Source organism: Chrysemys picta, chromosome 2 (assembly GCF_011386835.1).
Source record: "Chrysemys picta bellii isolate R12L10 chromosome 2, ASM1138683v2, whole genome shotgun sequence".
Classification (NCBI taxonomy): domain Eukaryota; kingdom Metazoa; phylum Chordata; order Testudines; family Emydidae; genus Chrysemys; species Chrysemys picta.
The window spans coordinates 220,871,991-220,890,480 of record NC_088792.1 but is presented as its reverse complement, the minus strand read 5'-3'; the positions used below and the strand labels follow the sequence as shown (position 1 = coordinate 220,890,480).

The following is an 18,490-nucleotide window of genomic DNA, read 5'->3' as shown; positions in this document are numbered from 1 at the left end:
ACTGAGTATGATCATCTGATTTGTATAAATGTACCACTCTTGTATCTAAAACTAGAAATATAAAATGTAACTCTGAGGGCCTATTGTAATTGTGTAAAGTGTGGGCCATTAATGATGGTTTGGAATCTTGATGACTCCCATTGTCTGCAGATGGCTGTATTTACCTGTGAGTCTTCCTGTATATGTGTGTGCTGGCAAGTGAGTAATGAAGTCTTGCAGTGACATGTGATCATGTCACCTGAACTGGAATCCATCTTTAACCTGGTGCTTTTCCAGTGAGGGGGGGGTGGAAAACCAGAGAGACAAAGAGTTCCCGCCTTATGCAAAAGATATATAAAGGGGTGGAAGAGAACAGAGAGGGGGAGGAGCCATCATGAAGAATCCCCTAGCTACCACCTGAGCTGCAACAAGAGCTGTACCAGGGGAAAGGATTGTGCCCAGGCCTGGAAGGTGTCCAGTCTGAGAAAAAACTTACTGAAGCATCTCTGAGGGTGAGATTATCTGTATTCAGTTTGATTAGACATAGATTTGCGCATTTTATTTTATTTTGCTTGGTGACTTACTTTGTTCTGTCTGTTACTACTTTGAACCACTTAAATCCTACTGTCTGTATTTAATAAAATCACTTTCTATTTAGTAATTCACTCAGAGTATGTATTAATACCTGGGGGAGCAAACAACTGTGCATATCTCTCTATCAGTGTTATAGAGGGCGAACAATTTGAGTTTGCCCTGCATAAGCTTTATGCAGGGTAAAACGGATTTATCTGGGTTTAGACCCCACTGGGAGTTGGGCATCTGAGTGCTAAAGACAAGCACTCTACTGTGAGCTGTTTTCAGGTAAACTTGCAGCTTTGGGACAAGTGATTCAGACCCTGGATCTGTGTCTGGAGCCAAACAGGAGTGTCTGGCTCAGCAAGACAGGGTGCTGGAGTCCTGAGCTGGCAGGGAAAACAGAAGCAGGGGTAGTCTTTGCACATCGGGTGGCAGTTCCCAAGGGGGTTTCTGTGATCCAACCCGTCACAGAGGGAAATCCATTATTTCAAACAAAGCCCTCAGCACAACTAATGGAAAATTACAGATATCAAAATGGTGTTTGGAGTCACATGGGCAAGTCACACGTCTATGCATGATTTCGCTTAGTCACAGCAGAAAAATCCATTAATTGTAGATGGGCATCTTCCATTGTGAGTTAAATGTTCTTTAATGGGCCATTCACTTGATTAGTTCCTTCAAAATGTGCTGGATAAATACCTGGTGGGTATTGCTACACAGAAGCAAACATTTGAAATACGGGTATAGAGCCAATGCTCATATCTTCAAATATGAAAATGATACATGCATACAATAGCAAAATCATATTCAGCAATATCTTTCCATAGACACCTTACTTGACATACTTTGTACAAGATTTGTTCCAATTATATAACAGTGGTAGCAACAATGCTCTACGTGGTCATATTTTAATCAGATAATGTCATACAACCATCCAGGAAAATCATCTTATCAAAGAAAATATCTTCCTATCAAGAAAGGTCAAGATGCCAGAAAACCAAATCCTGAAAGATCAGAGCTCTTGATTTAAAGATGAAACATCTTATCAATACTTAACAAGTAACAATAACTGATGATATAGAATCAGTTGAAAAAAATGTAAGGATTAACTGAAACCTCATCAGAAAATGAATTATTGTGTATGGCTGAAGGATTTTTTTAGATATTGGTTTCTTCTTCCAGTCCGTCATGTATCAACAAAATCTATACTTTAACTGTAACTTTCACTCCCTTTCAGTACAGGAAGAGGGTTCATAATTCAGTAAGAAAAAAAATGAGTTTTGTTTCAGAATCGCCAAATACATACATTTCCTGACTTGGCACTTGCTATCCAAATAAAACAAGAATGCGTTGAGACGTCAGTAGCCTGATTTTTTAGAATGATCTTCGAATGATCAATATTATAGGCAAAAAGAACTGTGGGAGTAAATAATGTCATTTAAATGTTTAACTACCTAATTACATCTCAAATCTGGTAGTTAGAAGTCTAATTAATATAAATTACACCCACAGTGATTTGTGCTTGCAAAATGGTCGAGGCTCCAGTCAGACCAGGACTCAATGGCTAACTTCACACAATTTTGTACAATTATTACTGTTGTTACAGTAGCATATAAGAGCCCCAATCAGGGATCAGGACCTAGTCCTATTGTGCTAGGTGCTGTTGTATTAATTTAGAAGGAATAAATGTGCCAAATGTTAATATAGCCCAGTCACTGTCATACATTAAACAGTGTTAAACTAGGTTTGGTTTTTGGTATATGGAGACCTCAGCCTGCTATGGCAAAAACAGGATTAAAATCCTTGTTACCTTTTATTAAAGATATAGAAAAGAAAGAAAAATAGTTAAAGCATTTGAAGTGTGAAGTAAGGCTTTCATTTTAACATTTCTTGTTCCCTTTCCCTTTAACCAGAGAGAGTTTTAGAAGGAAAAACCCTCTTGTTTGACAGTGTTTCAGATGGTATGAAAGATGATGATTAAACTATTCTTTTGGATAAAAGAGAAGAAACTAGTTGAGATGGGCTGGAGGAGTAGTTGCAGGTGGTGTTTGGGATTCATCTGGAGCTGGCGGGGTGATGATATTTAGGTCCCTCTTTCTGGACTGATGTGGTTGGGACATCTTTCAGGATCAGGGTGACAAAGATCCGAGGTCCCAGGAAATGGTGGGTGTGGAAGCCAGGGTGGTGAAGTTCCCTCCAGTAGCCTCTGTCTGTTGTTCATATTTCCTACCCAAAGTCTCATTCTTTAAGGACCCAAACAGGGAGTGATGGGTGGAAAAGTCCTTCCCTCATTATTTTGTGCACCAGTTAGACCTAATATCCGAAACACCAATTTTGGTTCATTAATTTCTGGTTCCATATCTTCTGTTTTTACCAAGCATGATTTCAACATAGTCCTCAAACCATCTCAACAGGCCCTTTATGTTGGGATTAATTTGTTGTTCTTTCCCCCTTTCATACTTTTCCCCATCAACATATGTTATTCTAAGTTATAGTGACATCTTCACATACTTTTTACAGTTGAGCTCACAATTAAAGTAAATTTGTAAGCCCAATTATCACAACAGTGTTTTACAAATGTGTAATAAAAAAGCTCCCGCCACAAAGAGTTTACAGTCTGGATTACAAGATGACACAACAAGTATGCAAATCAAGTAAAGGGGTTTGGGAGGGCGGGAATGAAGTGGAGGATGAGATGAGAAGACCAGAATGCCTTATCAAAATGAGCGTTAGTCATGACTTGCCTTTCGCTCAGCCAGCCTTGGCTGGTGCTGTCTTGGAGGCATCCTGGCAGAGGTGAAGTTTAAAGAGGGGTTTGAGAGTGAATAATGTGGCAGATAACTCCAACAAAATCATTCTTTCTCCCCTGGTTATGGGTGATCTGGGAATAAGGCCAGAGATGTCTTAGGACAAAGTTGAGTGGTGTGTGATAAGGGCTGGAGGCAGAGATGAAAGTAAGCCGGTCCTGTCCGGTATGGCGTACCGATAAGAAGGTGGCCACCGATACACAGCTGACCATACCAGCAGGGCTGCTGATGACCGGGTGGGAGGAGAGGAGGGGGGCAAAAGGGACAGATTTAAAATGGCCCAGGCTCCCGGCCCCTGCACTGTTACCCAGGGCTCTGACAGCGACTTAAAGGGCCTGGGGCTCCCAGCCACCGCTGCCACTGCTGCGACCAGAGCCCCGGGCCCTTTAAATATCCACCAAAGCCCCAGGCAGTGCGGGCTGGGCAGCGCTGAAGGGCTGGCTGGGGGATTTTGGCCCCAGCTCCACCCCTTCTGCACGAGACCCTCTGCTTCCACCCAAGACCCACAGCCACTCATCCCCACAACCTTGCCCAGGACCCCAGCTACCCTGCGTACTGGTAAGTCATTTAAGTTACTTTCACCCCTGGCTGGAGGCTTGATTCTCCACTCTGCCTGACCAGTGAGAGAGGATCTGAAACCCGATCAATGCTCCCTGATTCTCCATGGTCCAGACCAGAACAAGTTAAAGGTGCCCAGTGCAGCTTTAACTTATGTGCATGAATATTCCCCCTCTGAATATTTCCTGCCATGGTACTTAATGAACCTGGCAGAACAGAAAATCTAGTCCTGGGTACGTTGCTGGAGCAAAGGAGGCAGTTGCTGTTGCAACAAGCTTATAGAGCGGCTAGATTGGACAGGAATAAATTGTGACTGGCCTAAAAGGTGAAGACAAGAAATTACAGTTGATCCACTGCAGAAGGGTATGTCAGCTGAGTGATGGAAAGATTTGGTCAAAGTTCGGAAAATGAGATTAGCAGCAGCATTGTGAATGAATTTATGAAAAAATTTACAGCAGGCTGGAATCTTCAGTGCCAGACAAGATGTAAGACAAGGAGGCCCTGCATGAAAGATTTGGTGGTTTAGGGAAAGGACCACATAAGTAATGTTACCCAGATTACATACCTGGGTGGCTGGTTGTGATGCCACAGTGATATTGATAGTGAGGGGAGAAAGAAGGTGCTTCTAGGGGGAAAATCAAAACCTCAGCTTTGGCCATGTTGAGTTTAAGTGGGCTATTAAACAAGACAGACTACGATTTTAATTGTCAGATGAGACAGGTGTAGAAAGGAGAGGTATATTTGAGAGTCATTAACGTAAACATAATTGAAGTCATTCAAACAGATAAAATTATCTGATTCTCCAAAGATAAGGTACAGAGGAGGGTGCATTTACATCTATACAGCCAGCTAAATTCAGAGTCCCTTTTGATGGCGCCACGTCTATTTTCTCAGATTTTGACTACATGAAAACATTTTTGGATGTGACATTTTGCCCTTTACAGGAACATCTTCATGAAACAAAAATTTTCATATGAAGTTCCTGTGACTCTGAGAACCTCTTAATGCCAGCTGATTAAGGGTTCATTGTTCTGTAACAGCAACTCCTATCAGACCTGAAAAATTCATTACACATAACATGCTGCTTTCTTAGGATTTATTCAGAAAGGGTTGTGTGAAATGTCTAATAATAAAAAGCATATGCCATACTGAGCCCTCACGATTGATGTGAGATGTACTTACTGATCATATTTAAGGAATTATGTATATGAACTGAGTCTGTGTCCCAGTCTGTGAGGCTGGGTTGTCAAACATGTTTTGCCAGACAGCGATGTAGATTCACCTGTCTGTCTAGGTTAATATGTAAATTAAGCATATAAGATAACACAATGGAAGCCTGTTTTGCATATAGTGTCAACAAGAGACAAGTCACTGGAGCCTAAACCACAGGTGGTCATCCTGACTGGGGGGTGGAGCGCAAAACAATGAGTTCTGGGAAATCTAAGGAGAAGCAAAAGGACACTTTGTGAACCTTCACCGAGAAAACAAAAAGTACAGCACTTTTTGTGTTCATGAGAGTTAGATCCCAATCTTGTTGGTTGGTGATGCTGGGAGATTGCTTTAGGTGAGAAATTACTTTAGACAAGGATTTTAGCCTGTTAAAGCTTAAGTTTAGACTCTAAGAAGTGTGTTATGCTTTTTGTTTCATATGTAACCACTTCTGTTTCCATTATCCTTATTCAGTATCTTTTAAATCTTAATCTTTGATAATATCAGTGTCTCACTAGAAATATATTTCAATGTTATAAAGAGCTGATCCTGCGTAGTACCAATCAAGCTATGTCAATACTGCTCCCTTGAGGACAGCTAACTTGGTAATTTCTCAGTGTGTCCAGTGGTTAAGGGCTGGGCACCTCAGGGGAACACTTCAAGGAGCAGACAGAGGTTTGTGTGTATCTCTCACTAGCCTAGACAGAGAAGGTGGGTGAAGTAATATTTTTTATTGGACCAGCTTCTGTTGGTGAGAGAGAGAGAGAGAGAGAGAAGCTTTACAGCTACACACAGAGTTCTTCCTTACAGAGAGGAAGGTCTGCGGAGACCTGGAAGGCAGTGCTTGTGTTGGTTTCAGGGAGCTGAACTACGGCAGGCACAAACAAAGCTGTTTCATGCTAAAGGCAGGTAATGGTGAGGTGCCCCTCACCTCTGGGGAGCATCACAGTTCTTATTAAAAATTCTTTTCTCCTTGGTTTTCAAGGCTTTCCTTTATATGTTTTATCCTTCTGTTTTCTAAACCATGTCTTCATCTTTTATATTATATTTATAATATATATTTTGATTGGCTCTTTGATTAAAACATGAAAAACAATGTGTTGTGACCTCAGAATAGCATGAGTTGAAGTCTGCAGTTAAAAGCTTTAGTTCTGTTTGTACTTTTATTTTTTTAAAGGAAGAATTATGGGTAATTATCATTGTCATTTCTTCAAGTTTAGGCAGTAGGAAAGGGTTAGCAGCACAAGGAAATACAGGTCTGTCACATCTTACACGCATTTAACGTGCGCAATTTCAGCTTTACGTGGCCGGCAAAAAAAAAAAAAAAAGAGAAAAATAACAATTTTAATACTGTACCTATAGCGCGGGCGATTCTGCCCGCCATTACACTCAATGTAATTTTGAGTATACGCGATTTTCGCTTTATGCGCTGACTGTGGAACGTAACCCCAATGTAAGATGCGACAGATCTGTATGCTACAGTAAAATCCCCTGCTACGGTGCCTACGGTCTAGGGAAAGACTTCAGAATTTAGGATCTTCTGAGTTGACATTTCAATGTGGTGATGACTGTTGCAATTCATAGATTCTTAAACAGGTATTATAGGCCAAATTTTCAATGAGATTTCTAAAATTGCACCTGCACATCTTGTGCTCATACATGTGTTCCCCCACCCCTCCCCCCGGGCATTGGTCTGCATCTAATATTTCTGTTAGATTATTATAATAGTATAATAGTTATACTAGCAAAGTAGCAGTCACAATTTTACAGGTCCATTTGAAAATTTTAGCCTTTGTCTGCCAGCTCCTCAATGTTAAGGTTTGGTTTGTCAGCCAACTCAAACAGAGCTGATCCAGATAATCTTGGGCTTCTTACAAACCATTTGCTTCTTATGGCCTGTATTTTGAAGGCTAGAAAAAGATCCTAAGTTACTTATCGATCAGTAGCTTCAAACACATGCACATATTCCATTTCTATTATACACACAGTATGTAATTATTAGTGAGAAAAAATCACAAAAATCAATGAGATAATTAAATGTACAAACTGAGCAATCTGAATAATCAAATTAGTTGATATTGATTTTAGCCTCTGTAATGTTGCCACCTGAAAAATGTAAGCAATTAGCACCTTTCTATGGAATGTTCTTCTTTTCTGTGATATGGTTTTAGGGCTGGACTGAAAACTGATATCAGCATACATCTCTCGGGGGTGTGAAACATCCACATGCCTGAGAGATGTAGCTATGCCAACCTTGCCCCTGGTGTAAACAGCGCTAGGTCGATGGATGAATTCAAGATACAAGAATTCTTCTGTTGACCTAGCTACCACCCCTGGGGGAGGTAGATGAACTACAGCCATGGGAGAATCCCTCCCAACGCTGTAGTGAGTGTCTACGCTGAAGTGCTAGCTACAGCAGCACAGCTGCAGCTGTGTCTCTGTAGTGGTTTAAGTGTAGACTTAGCCATTGATAATGTTATAGCATACATGCACGAGTAGAAGACCACTGTATATATTGTACATTAAATAAATCAAGGCTGGATGTTTTTCCAAAAATATGCACTAGGAATTATTTTGGGGACGTTCTATGACTAGATGAGCACAGTGGTCCCTTCTGGTCTTGCAATCTCTGAGCTGTGTTAGCTATCTTATTAATAAATATAGATAGTATTTTAATCAAAATCTTACTAACATCCATATTAGAGACAATAATGTTTAAATTAGGGTACCAGAGCCAAACTTCCTTTATAAAAGATAGAAGCCCCTTAAATAACATAAGAAAAATCCAATATGTGGTACTGCATTCAAAGAGTGCTAAAAAAGAGGGCTATATTCTAATTATAGATGCAGAAAAGGCTTTCATCTTGCTAAACACATCAAGAAAGCACTCAGCTTCCCCAAAATAATTACTGTGAATGGTGTGTGTGTGTGTGTGTGTGTGTGTGTGTGTGTGTGTGTGTAACATGCACCGTATTCATGTTGTGATTAAATAATTTTGAAAAAGAGAGAGAAATGTGAATGATGCAATAATATGCTATACGTTGCTTAATACTGTTAATTCTGTCGTAAGATACATACCTTTACAAGTCAAAACAATGTAATTGTAATGTCTTCTTATGAAAAAAAATCAATAAATAAGTCCTCTCCCCCCCCCAAAATACTGTATGTTGCATATAGCAATAGCATATCTTGATACGAGTAGTCTTTAAGAATGAATTTTGGAATAGTTTCGCCCATCTGTTTTTTCCACTGTTGAAGATTAAAAGTAACAATAAAAGTAGGTGAATAAAATAGAAATGCGTCTGGCCCTTATTCAGCAAAGTGCTTAAACTTACGTTTAATTTTAGGCACAGGTTTAAAACCCATTGATTTAAATGGAACTTAAGCCCATGCTTTAAATTAAGCATGTGCTTAAGTGTTTTGCTGGATTGAAGCTTATATAAGTCACACAAAAGCAACTTGATACTACAACTTTTGTGCATTTTTTCTGTGAAAATCTTATTTCAGAAATAATACTAGTATGAATTATTGTGTTCACAGACTGTAGGACAAGGGGACAGTTTGGGGCTCTGTCTCACCACTTTAGGAGCAAACGGACTGCTGAATACAGTTATCCCAAAGAGCAGCACAAAAGGGGCGAGGAGACCAGTACAAGAAGCAGGTATGTGTTTATGAACTAGCCACCTTCAGGATGAGCATGAAAAGTATGTACCTGAAAGATTTTGGTTACTACTTAGTCTTCAAAAGCTCTTTGTTTATTAATCTTTTATATGCAGAAATTGTGTGTGAGAAAAAGAGATCTTTTGAATGTTTTAGTTTTCTTTATATCTGAATACAATTTGTCTGTCATTTTCCACTTGAGGTGAATTACGATGGACCTTAGATGCTGATATTCCAATCTAACGCTGTTGCTGACTTTTGATTATTACTATCATTATTAAGCCATTTTTACATTTTAAAATAGTCTAATTACTTTAGGTGGCTCACAAAATTGATTTGAACATAGCAAAGGTTAGTTGATTTTAATATAAGTGTTAAAATTCCCTTTCATTCAATTAGCAGCAAACAGTAAAATGTGGTGTTTATAAGTATTGATAGAAGCTAAGAAGTGACCTGGCTATTAAACTTGTTTAATGTCCCACCATCTTTAAAGTGCTTTGGAAGCTACTGATGAAGAGCATTGTATAGGAGCTAGCTATGTTGTTTTGTTGTTGTTGTATTATTTAGTGTCCATTAGGAGAGAACTTTTTTTGTGCTAGATAAACCTGGAAAGGAACATGCTTAAACCAGATGAATTACACTCAAGAGTTTAAAATAATCATTCCTGCTAATGAAAAACAATATTAAAAGAAAATATTTAGAAATTTGCAAAATCAAAGTGAAATCATATGGGAATCAGATCATGAAAAATGTTACTTTGAAAGATGTTAGGGGTTTGCTGATTCGAATGATGTTGAGTTTTTACCAATGACAATGGCTATGAGTTTTCATTCATAAGCATGGGTGTTTTACTAGCTATTTTGTACTACACTGTCATTTAAGGGCTACTAAACATTGTCACTGTGGAAATTTCAAACCTCAAGAGACTCATTCTGATTACTATAATACCCAATGGAAGATGCTAAGGAAAGGGGTGTTTTTGATATATCATGATTTTTTGTGGTTTGGGAAAATATATTTTCCTTGATTTTGTCTGTAGCTGATATAACACACTACCTTTTGTGAGTTAATTCATTATTGGTTTAGAGGAATTATGATTACTTGCGCTGAGATTGCCTTGTAGTGTTTGAAATGCTATTTTTTTCTTCTTTAATCCATACTTTTGTTTCTCAATGGGTGGACTTTAATGATCAGGACAATAATTTATGCCTGACTGAATATAGAGGGATGGAGGCTGATGGTGAAAGAACTAAATGTTTGGGTTTGCATTTATGTAGGTAATGTTCATTTGTCGAGTTTAGTGTTTTGTAAATATATGGTTAAAATAAAGAAATAATACTGATTTTAAAATAGAAACTTCGGGAATAATTTCAACATAAGCATAATGTAAATATTCAGGATACTGGGACTATCAGCCCTACTTTTGCAAAAAGTGTCAGTGGCTCTTTTATGACCATAAATGGTCAGAATCTCAGTTTTACATCTCTTCTAGGAGACAGCACCTCCAGCAGTTAAGTGTGCCTTCATCCTTTACTGCTTCCACTCTCAATTCTCTCTGTAAAGCTCTTCATCCTAAATTTCCTTCCTTTGGTCATCTTAATTCCCTCTTGTTGTTTGTATTTCACACTAGTTCAAATAATGTGACTGTCACCAGGTTCCAGTACAAGGTGCCCTGCGTTTGGCCTGGCACCCTGCCTCAGTTTTCCTCTGAGGCTTCAAAAATAACTTATTTACACCCAGGGTCCATAAAATAAGAATCCCCCTCTCTTGAGCTGTAATTTATTAAACACTGCCTGGCTTCCCCCAAAAACCCTTTTGTCCCTTAACCCTTGATTTCAGGGGTTTCATGGCCCTCCTGCTTGAGGCTGTGAGCTTCAAATCCTGGCTTCCCCAGGCAGCAAACTCTCCTTGAAGTCCAGGATTTCACAGCCCTCCTTCTAGGGAATGTACTTTGGATTTTCTTCCCCTCTCTCTCTCTCTCTCTCTCTCTCTCTCTCAGTAGCTTCTTCTAGCAGCTATTTACCAGCAGCTTCCCCTTTATAAGGCCCAGGTGCCTTCTCTGAAGCCCAGTTGAGTAGCAGGTAATCAATCACAGGTGCACTTGGGCCCTGCTCCCTCTTAAAGGGGCCAGTCACCCTGTGACAGTGATATATAACATCTATCATTTCTGTCCTCAGAAGTCCCTGAGATCCCCTCTCAATTCCTTCCTTTTTCAGAAAATACAGGCCACCAGCCAGATTGTATTCTCATTGGGGTTGCACAGCTGTAACTGATAGCAGAATTTAATCCATAGGCTTCTTAAACTTTTATTTAAAAATAATTCAGTGACGCATCCAATATTTTCAGTTCATTATAGTTTCCCTTCTTTTGCATGTTCTCCATTTCTAGACTTCTCTTTCATGAACTGCCTACAAGTTTTCTGAATATAGCCTCACCAATCTCTCATACATGGGTAATTTTCTCCAATAGCTAAATTCATTCCTTGCTTTTGTTTATACATCCTGGTATATTAGTTTATTTTTTTTCTCTCCTAAGCTTGGACTTTTACCCACCTATCCTTACTACACGAGTATTTTGCAATGTTTGTGATTCTTGAGGGTGCATCAGTTTCATGTTTCTTTCAATAGCCTCATTACAATACCAACAGTTTTTCTACATTGAATTGCTTAGGCAACCATCAGTAACTCTCCATTCTCCTAAGTTCGCCAAGTAATTTTGAATGCTATTGACGTTTTGTTAGAGTTCACTGTCCCCACTTTTCTGTTTGTCATTTTCAGTAACTTCCACAGAGTTTTTTTTTCTTCATCATGATGAATTTCAGGTCACTCCCATATTTTATAAAATTAACAGAATCAGTCTTACTACTGAATCCTGCTATTTATTTCCTTTCATGTGATAGTATTTCCTCTCACACAGATCCTGTTTTAGATACCCGTTATCGATTCACATAACTCACACTCAATATAAAAATATTTCATACCTTTTTAAGACAGCTGTTGACTTTTGTCAAGTGCTTTTCTAGAATAGTTGCCTTATGTATAACTGGAACTATAATGTAGTAGCCTATGAATATAAAGGGCTAGCCCCTCAGCTGGTATAAATTACCCTGCCTCCACTGAAGTCAACTGTTTCAAAGGAGCAACATTGATTTATATCAGCTGAGGATCCTGCCTGTTGTTTGTAATGCTTTTAAGGACCTATGTCTAGCCCAAATTACATGTTGGATGAAAAGTATTGGACAGCTCAAAGTGAATCAGCAGATGGACAGTTTTTGCTGACACAGATAAAACAAAGGAAGGATGACGCTTCATTTTACTGTATGAAAAAACCACCACCCCGAGCAACATAACATATATTGACTTAAAGTGATGTCTACACCACGCTATGTTGGTGGGAGATGCTCTCCCTTTCACATAGCTTCTGACTCTCACTGATGTGGAGTAATTAAGTCAATGGGCTAGCGCTCTCCCATCAATCATAGAATCATAGACTTTAAGGTCAGAAGGGACCATTATGATCATCTAGTTTGACCTCTTGCACAACGCAAGCCACAGAATCTCACCCACAAACCCCTAACCTATATCTGAGCCATTGAAGTCCTCAAATCATGGTTTAAAGACTTCAAGGTGCAGCGAATCCTCCAGCAAGTGACCCATGCCCCACGCTACAGAGGAAGGCAAAAAAAAAAACAAACCAGCCTCTGTCAATCTGCCCTGGGGGAAAATTCCTTCCAGACCCCAAATATGGCAATCAGCTAATCCCTGAGCATGTGGGCAAGACTCACCAGCCAGACACCCAGGAAAGAATTCTCTGTAGTAACTCAGATCCCACCCCATCTAACAACCCACCACAAGCCATTGAGCATATTTACTGCTAATAGTCAAAGATCAAATAATTGCCAAAATTAGGCTATCCCATCATACCATCCCCTCCATAAACTTGTCTGGCTTCAAGACTAAGTTTAATATGTCTTTTGCCTCCACTACTCCCTTTGGCAGACTGTTCCAGAACTTTACTCCTCTGATGGTTAGAAACCTTCTTCTAATTTCAAGTCTAAACTTCCTGATGGCCAGTTTATATCCATTTGTTCTTGTTTCCACATTGGTACTGAACTTAAATAATCCCTATCCCTCCCTGGTATTTATCCCTCTGATGTATTTATGGAGGGCAATCATATCTCCCGTCAGCCTTCTTTTGGTTAGGCTAAACAAGCTGAGCTCTTTGTAATGTGTCTTCATCAGATTTGCTAAATTGGCACCACTACATCAATGGCAGCGGTGGCGATTTAGCACGGTAGTGAAGAGAGGCCCTAACATAAACCGTTTTTGTTGTTGTTCTCATTGTGTTCAGTAGGATTGGCTTACTTGTCTTGCTTTAGAGGTGTGTGTTTTTTTTTTTGACAGCTATGCTTATTACTTTCTTAATGTAGTTCTTGTCATGAATACATAATACAGATAGCACCTTTCCCACCTATGCATTGCATAATGTCTGACATTTCATTTGTCAAGGGGTTGTTGGTGTGGAGGGAGCTTTTCAGAAAAAAAAATACTTTTGAGGTCTGACTAATGTAGCAATGCATCTGTAATGTAACATGACATTCATTTTATATTTTAAAAAAGTTTTCAACTCGTGAGATAAAATATCAAAAGCACAATGCCATTTCAGATTATTTTTTCCAAAGTTCTGTTAATTTTCAGCATAAATCCTATAATGCCCATGTGAAACCTTTTCTTCAGATTGTTATTTTCCATTTTCTGGTGGTAAATTTAACTTGTATTTCAGACACCAGGGAGATTTGCACAAGCATAGAAAGGCAGCTAGTACAACGCATCTCACTGACATAGTATCCAGTGGATTTGCTCAGGAATTCAGCCATTTTGCTGCCGAAGTTGATGAGACCATTGCAGCTCTAAAACAGCAGGTTTGTCTTGTCATTACCTCTTCTACATTAAACTTAGATGTATGGCTGGGTAGCTAAAGTGAATGTGCCTTCAGCTAGTTTCATTAGACTTAGCTGGATCTTTCATGGTATGAGAAATCATAATTATGACCAAGTACAAAATGTTTTGTTAAAGGAAATTGAGCATTCCAAAGTTCAGATTCTCTGTGACAAAATAGCTTAAAATATGTTACCTTTTTTTTTCTTTGAAAGTTTCTTACAGTAAAGTTTTTTTACTACTAGATACAACCAGTAGTATGTGAAAGATCAGACATGATATTTCAGTGGGTGTTTTTAGAGCAGACAGGCTAACAGCATATTTTAACACTCTTTCCTTTTGTTTCTAATGGTCAGTTTTTGTTTAAATATTTGTTTTTGAAATGTGATTGAGACTGATGTCTAATCTGCTTTATTTTTTTAAAATTGGATAACTATGTTCAAGTTTTTATGAGATACTGTTTTTGCCAGAAGCAATCATGAATACATGTACCTGAAATTGTGTAGTAATATACAATCTGCATTTCAAGGCAGCTTCATTTGAAAAGTTTTCATTTTTGGCCCATTGAAGATGGCTTTACATTTATACTATTCTGACTGTAGGTGATAACTTTGTGTTTTTTAACCCTCAGAAGCATTATCTATTTGAATTTTAAGGGTTTTCTAAATAATATTTCTCTATTTTAATTCCTTTTCATGATGATGTAGCTCACGTGGAGCATTAGGGGATTTGATAGGTAGTATTTTAAAAACTTTTATGATTATTACTGCTATTATTTTTGACTTGTAGTCTAATAATTTTGGGAAATTCTTTTTTGCCCAATTAGTATGTGTCAGTGGTACATTTTCATATGAGTGGAAAAACGTGAAATTTCCCAAGTTTCTACCAGCCATGAAAGCAGAGTGACTGGCAGTATGGCCTGCAAGACAGAAAACTAGGGGTGAAATGAAATCCTAGCTGCAGTCAAATCAATGGCATAACACTCACTGAGTTCACCCATTGCGGCCAAGATTCCACGCCAAATGTGGATTAGGGGAAGCATACGGCTAGTGGATATACCAGCCAACCTTTGCCCTGTGTTGGGGTCAGAACTGTCACAGAAGAGCCTCCAGTCCTAGGAGAGGTATGTTCTGTATCACACAAAGAACCACCGCATAAAGAAAATGAGTGTGAATTCTCTGCAGGTGAGAGTATTTGAACCTAAATGAAGAAAACATACTTAAATCAGTGATTTCTAGTGTGCAATTTCAGCTGTGCAACTTCTCAGCCTACTAGTGGTAAAACATGTATGTAATGATATCTTGTATGTTCTGCACCTGCATATTAGTAAACAGAAATATGTTTAAGATAAGTGAATGCACACTTTCAACTTATCTGCTTATAAGCAGGTGACAGTTCACAGGCTTGTATAAGAATGACCCTATTGGGTCAGACCAAGGGTCCATCTAGCCCAGTATCCTGTCTTCTAACAGTGGCCAGTGCCAGGTGCCCCAGAGGGAATGAACAGAACAGATAATCATCACGTGATCCATCCCCTGTCGCTGATTCCCAGCTTGTGGCAAACAAGGGCTAGGGACACCATTCCTGCCCATCCTGGCTAATAGCCATTGATAGACCTATCCCCCATGAATTTATCGAGTTCTTTTTTGAACCCTGTTATGGTCTTGGCCTTCAACGTCCTCTGGCAAAGAGTTCCACAGGTTGACTGTGCATTGTGTGAAGAGATGCTTCTTTTTATTTGTTTTAAACCTGCTGCCTATTAATTTCATTCGGTGACCCCTGGTTCTTGTGTTATGAGAAGTAGTAAACACTTCCTTATCTACTTTCTCTATACCAGTCATGATTTTATAGGCCTCAATCATATCTCCCCTTAGCCGTCTCTTTTCCAAGCTGAAAAGTTCCAGTCTTATTAATCTCTCCTCATACAGAAGCCGTTCCATACCCCTAATCATTTTGGTTGCCCTTTTCTGAACCTTTTCCAATTCCAATATATCTTTTTTGAGAGGGGCAATCACATCTGTACATAGTATTCAAGATGTGGGCATACCATGGATTTATATAGGGACAACATGATATTTTCTGTCCTATTATCTATCCCTTTCTTAACTATTCCCAGCATTCTGTTCACTTTTTTGACTTCTGCTGCACGCTGAGTGGATGTTTTCAGAGAACTATCCACAATGACTCCAAGTTCTTTCTTGAGTGGTAATAGCTAATTTAGACCTCATCATTTTATATGTATAGTTGGGATTATGCTTTCCAATGTGCATTACTTTGCATTTATCAACATTAAATTTCATCTGCCATTTTGTTTCCCAGTCTCACCCAGTTTTGAGAGATCCTTTTGTAGCTCTTCGCAGTCTGCCTGGGTCTTAACTATCTTTAGTAATTTTGTATCATATGCAAATTGTGCCACCTCACTGTTTACCCCTTTTTCCAGATCATTTATGAATATGTTGAATAGGACTGGTCCCAGAACAGACCCCTGAGGGACACCACTATTTACATGTCTCCACTCTGAAAACTGATCATTTATACCTACCCTTTGTTTCCAATCTTTTAACCAGTTACCAATCCACGAGAGCACCATCCCTCTTATCCCGTGGCAGCTTACTTTGCATAAGAGCCTTTGGTGAGAGACCTTGTCTAAGGCTTTTTTGAAAATCTAAGTACACTATATCCACTGGATCCCCTTGGTCCACATGTTTGTTGACCCCCTCCAAGAATTCTAGTAGATTGCTGAGGCATGATTTCCCTTTACTAAAACCATTTTGATTCTTCCTCAACAAATTATGTTCATCTATATGTCTGACAATATTGTTCTTTATTATAGTTTCAACCAGTTTGCCTGGTACGAAGTCAGGCTTACAGGCCTGTAATTGCTAGGATCACCTTTGGAGCCCTTTTTAAAAATTGGTGTCACATTAGCTATCCTTCAGTCATCTGGTACAGAAGCTGATTTAAATGATAGGTTACAGACTACAGTTAGTAGGTCTGTGATTTCACATTTGAGTTCCTTCAGAACTCTTGTGTGAATACCATCTGGTCCTGGTGACTTATTGCTGTTTAATTTATCAATTTCTTCCAAAACCTCCTCTAATGACACCTCAATCTGGGACAATTCCTCAGATCTGTCATCTAAAAAGAATGGCTCAGGTTTGGGAATCTCCTTGCTCTGAATGCACACATATGCCACCCACCCATAGGGCAGGTAATCATACATGCTGCATTGGGTGCAATAATCTGGGTAGCCCCCACTCTGTTGTTAGACTTGTGCCTGCATTCTCTTTTTACTACTCCAGCTGGTTCCTTTGTTGTTGTTTTGTTTATATCAAGGGGGTGTTTTTGGTTTTAGTTTAATGAATGTCGAGTCCTAGCCCCTGCTCACACTCCCACTATAAACTCCCTCGCAAAATTCCCGTTAGCCACTCCTGTTGGCTAGCTCCTCTGGTCGCTTAGGAGCAGGCTTTTTAAACCCCTGAGTTCTCCCTGAGTAGGCCCGCCCCCTGGTTAAGGGTTCATGGGTGCTAAAAGGCTTAGGGATCACAGCCTCGTTAAGAAGCTCTCAGCCTTGCCTAGCAGGCCACTAGGCTCAGCACACACACTGTCAGCACATGGTCCCCCAAACAAACAGAGCACATGGTATATTTCAGTCAAGCAGCAAGCACACCACAAATACAGATATACATACTACAGACAACAAACTTACCCCAAGAGTCACGTAATCATATTAACATAATACAGTTTATTATGGAAGGTATATAATAGGGATATTGATACACCCAAGAGCGTGACATATGTAATCTCATCTTCATTTCTTTCTTGTTACCCACATGGCCCCACAATAAGCCAACGTTTTTATGGCTGACTTAGAATAACGCTCCTCAGCTCTCGTCCCCTTATGCCCCTACTCTACTTGTGCTACATTGATTACATCTTCATTATCTGGACCCATGGGAAGGAGGCCGTTGAGGAATTCCACCAAAATTTCAACAATTTCCACCCTACCATCAACCTCAGCCTGGACCAGTCCACACAAGAGGTCCACTTCCTAGACACTACAGTGCTAATAAGCGATGGTCACATAAACACCGCCGTATACTGGAAACCTACTGACCGCTATACTTACCTACATGCCTCCAGCTTCCAACCAGACCACATCACACGATCCATTGCCTACAGCCAACCTCTAAGATACAACCACATTTGCTCCGATCCCTCAGACAGAGACAAACACCTACAGGATCTCTATCAAGCATTCTTAAAACTACAGTAACCACCTGGTGGAGTGAAGAAACAGATTGACAGAGCCAGAAGGGAACCCAGAAGTCACCTACTAAAAGACAGGCCCAAAAAAGAAAGTAACAGAACGCCACTAGCCATCCCAGCCCCCAAATAAAACCTCTCCAGTGCATCATCAAGGATCTACAACCTATCCTGAAGGACTATCCCTCACTCTCACAGATCTTGGGAGACAGGCCAGTTCTCGCTTACAGACAGCCCCCCAACCTGAAGCAAATACTCACCAGCAACTACACACCACACAACAAAAACACCAACCCAGGAACCAAACCCTGCAACAAACCCTGGTGCCAACTCTGTCCACATATCTATTCAAGAGACACCATCATAAGACCTAACCACATCAGCCATACCATCAGGGGCTCGTTCACCTGCACCAGTGTGATATATGACATCATGTGCCAGCAATGTCCCTCTGCCATGTACATTGGCCAAACCGGACAGTCTCTACGCAAAAGAATA

The 18,490-nt window shown here is 39.7% G+C and overlaps 1 protein-coding gene across 1 annotated transcript in view; it reads left to right on the top strand.

Annotated features, from left to right (window-relative positions):
• Window positions 1-18,490, top strand: part of PXDNL (peroxidasin like) — a 306,963-nt gene that overhangs the window by 270,384 nt on the left and 18,089 nt on the right. Inside the window, exons 20-21 of the mRNA XM_005279926.4 lie at window positions 8,670-8,790; window positions 13,572-13,710. Coding sequence (XP_005279983.2) covers window positions 8,670-8,790; window positions 13,572-13,710 — 260 coding nt within the window. The remainder of the gene's footprint in view (window positions 1-8,669; window positions 8,791-13,571; window positions 13,711-18,490) is intronic.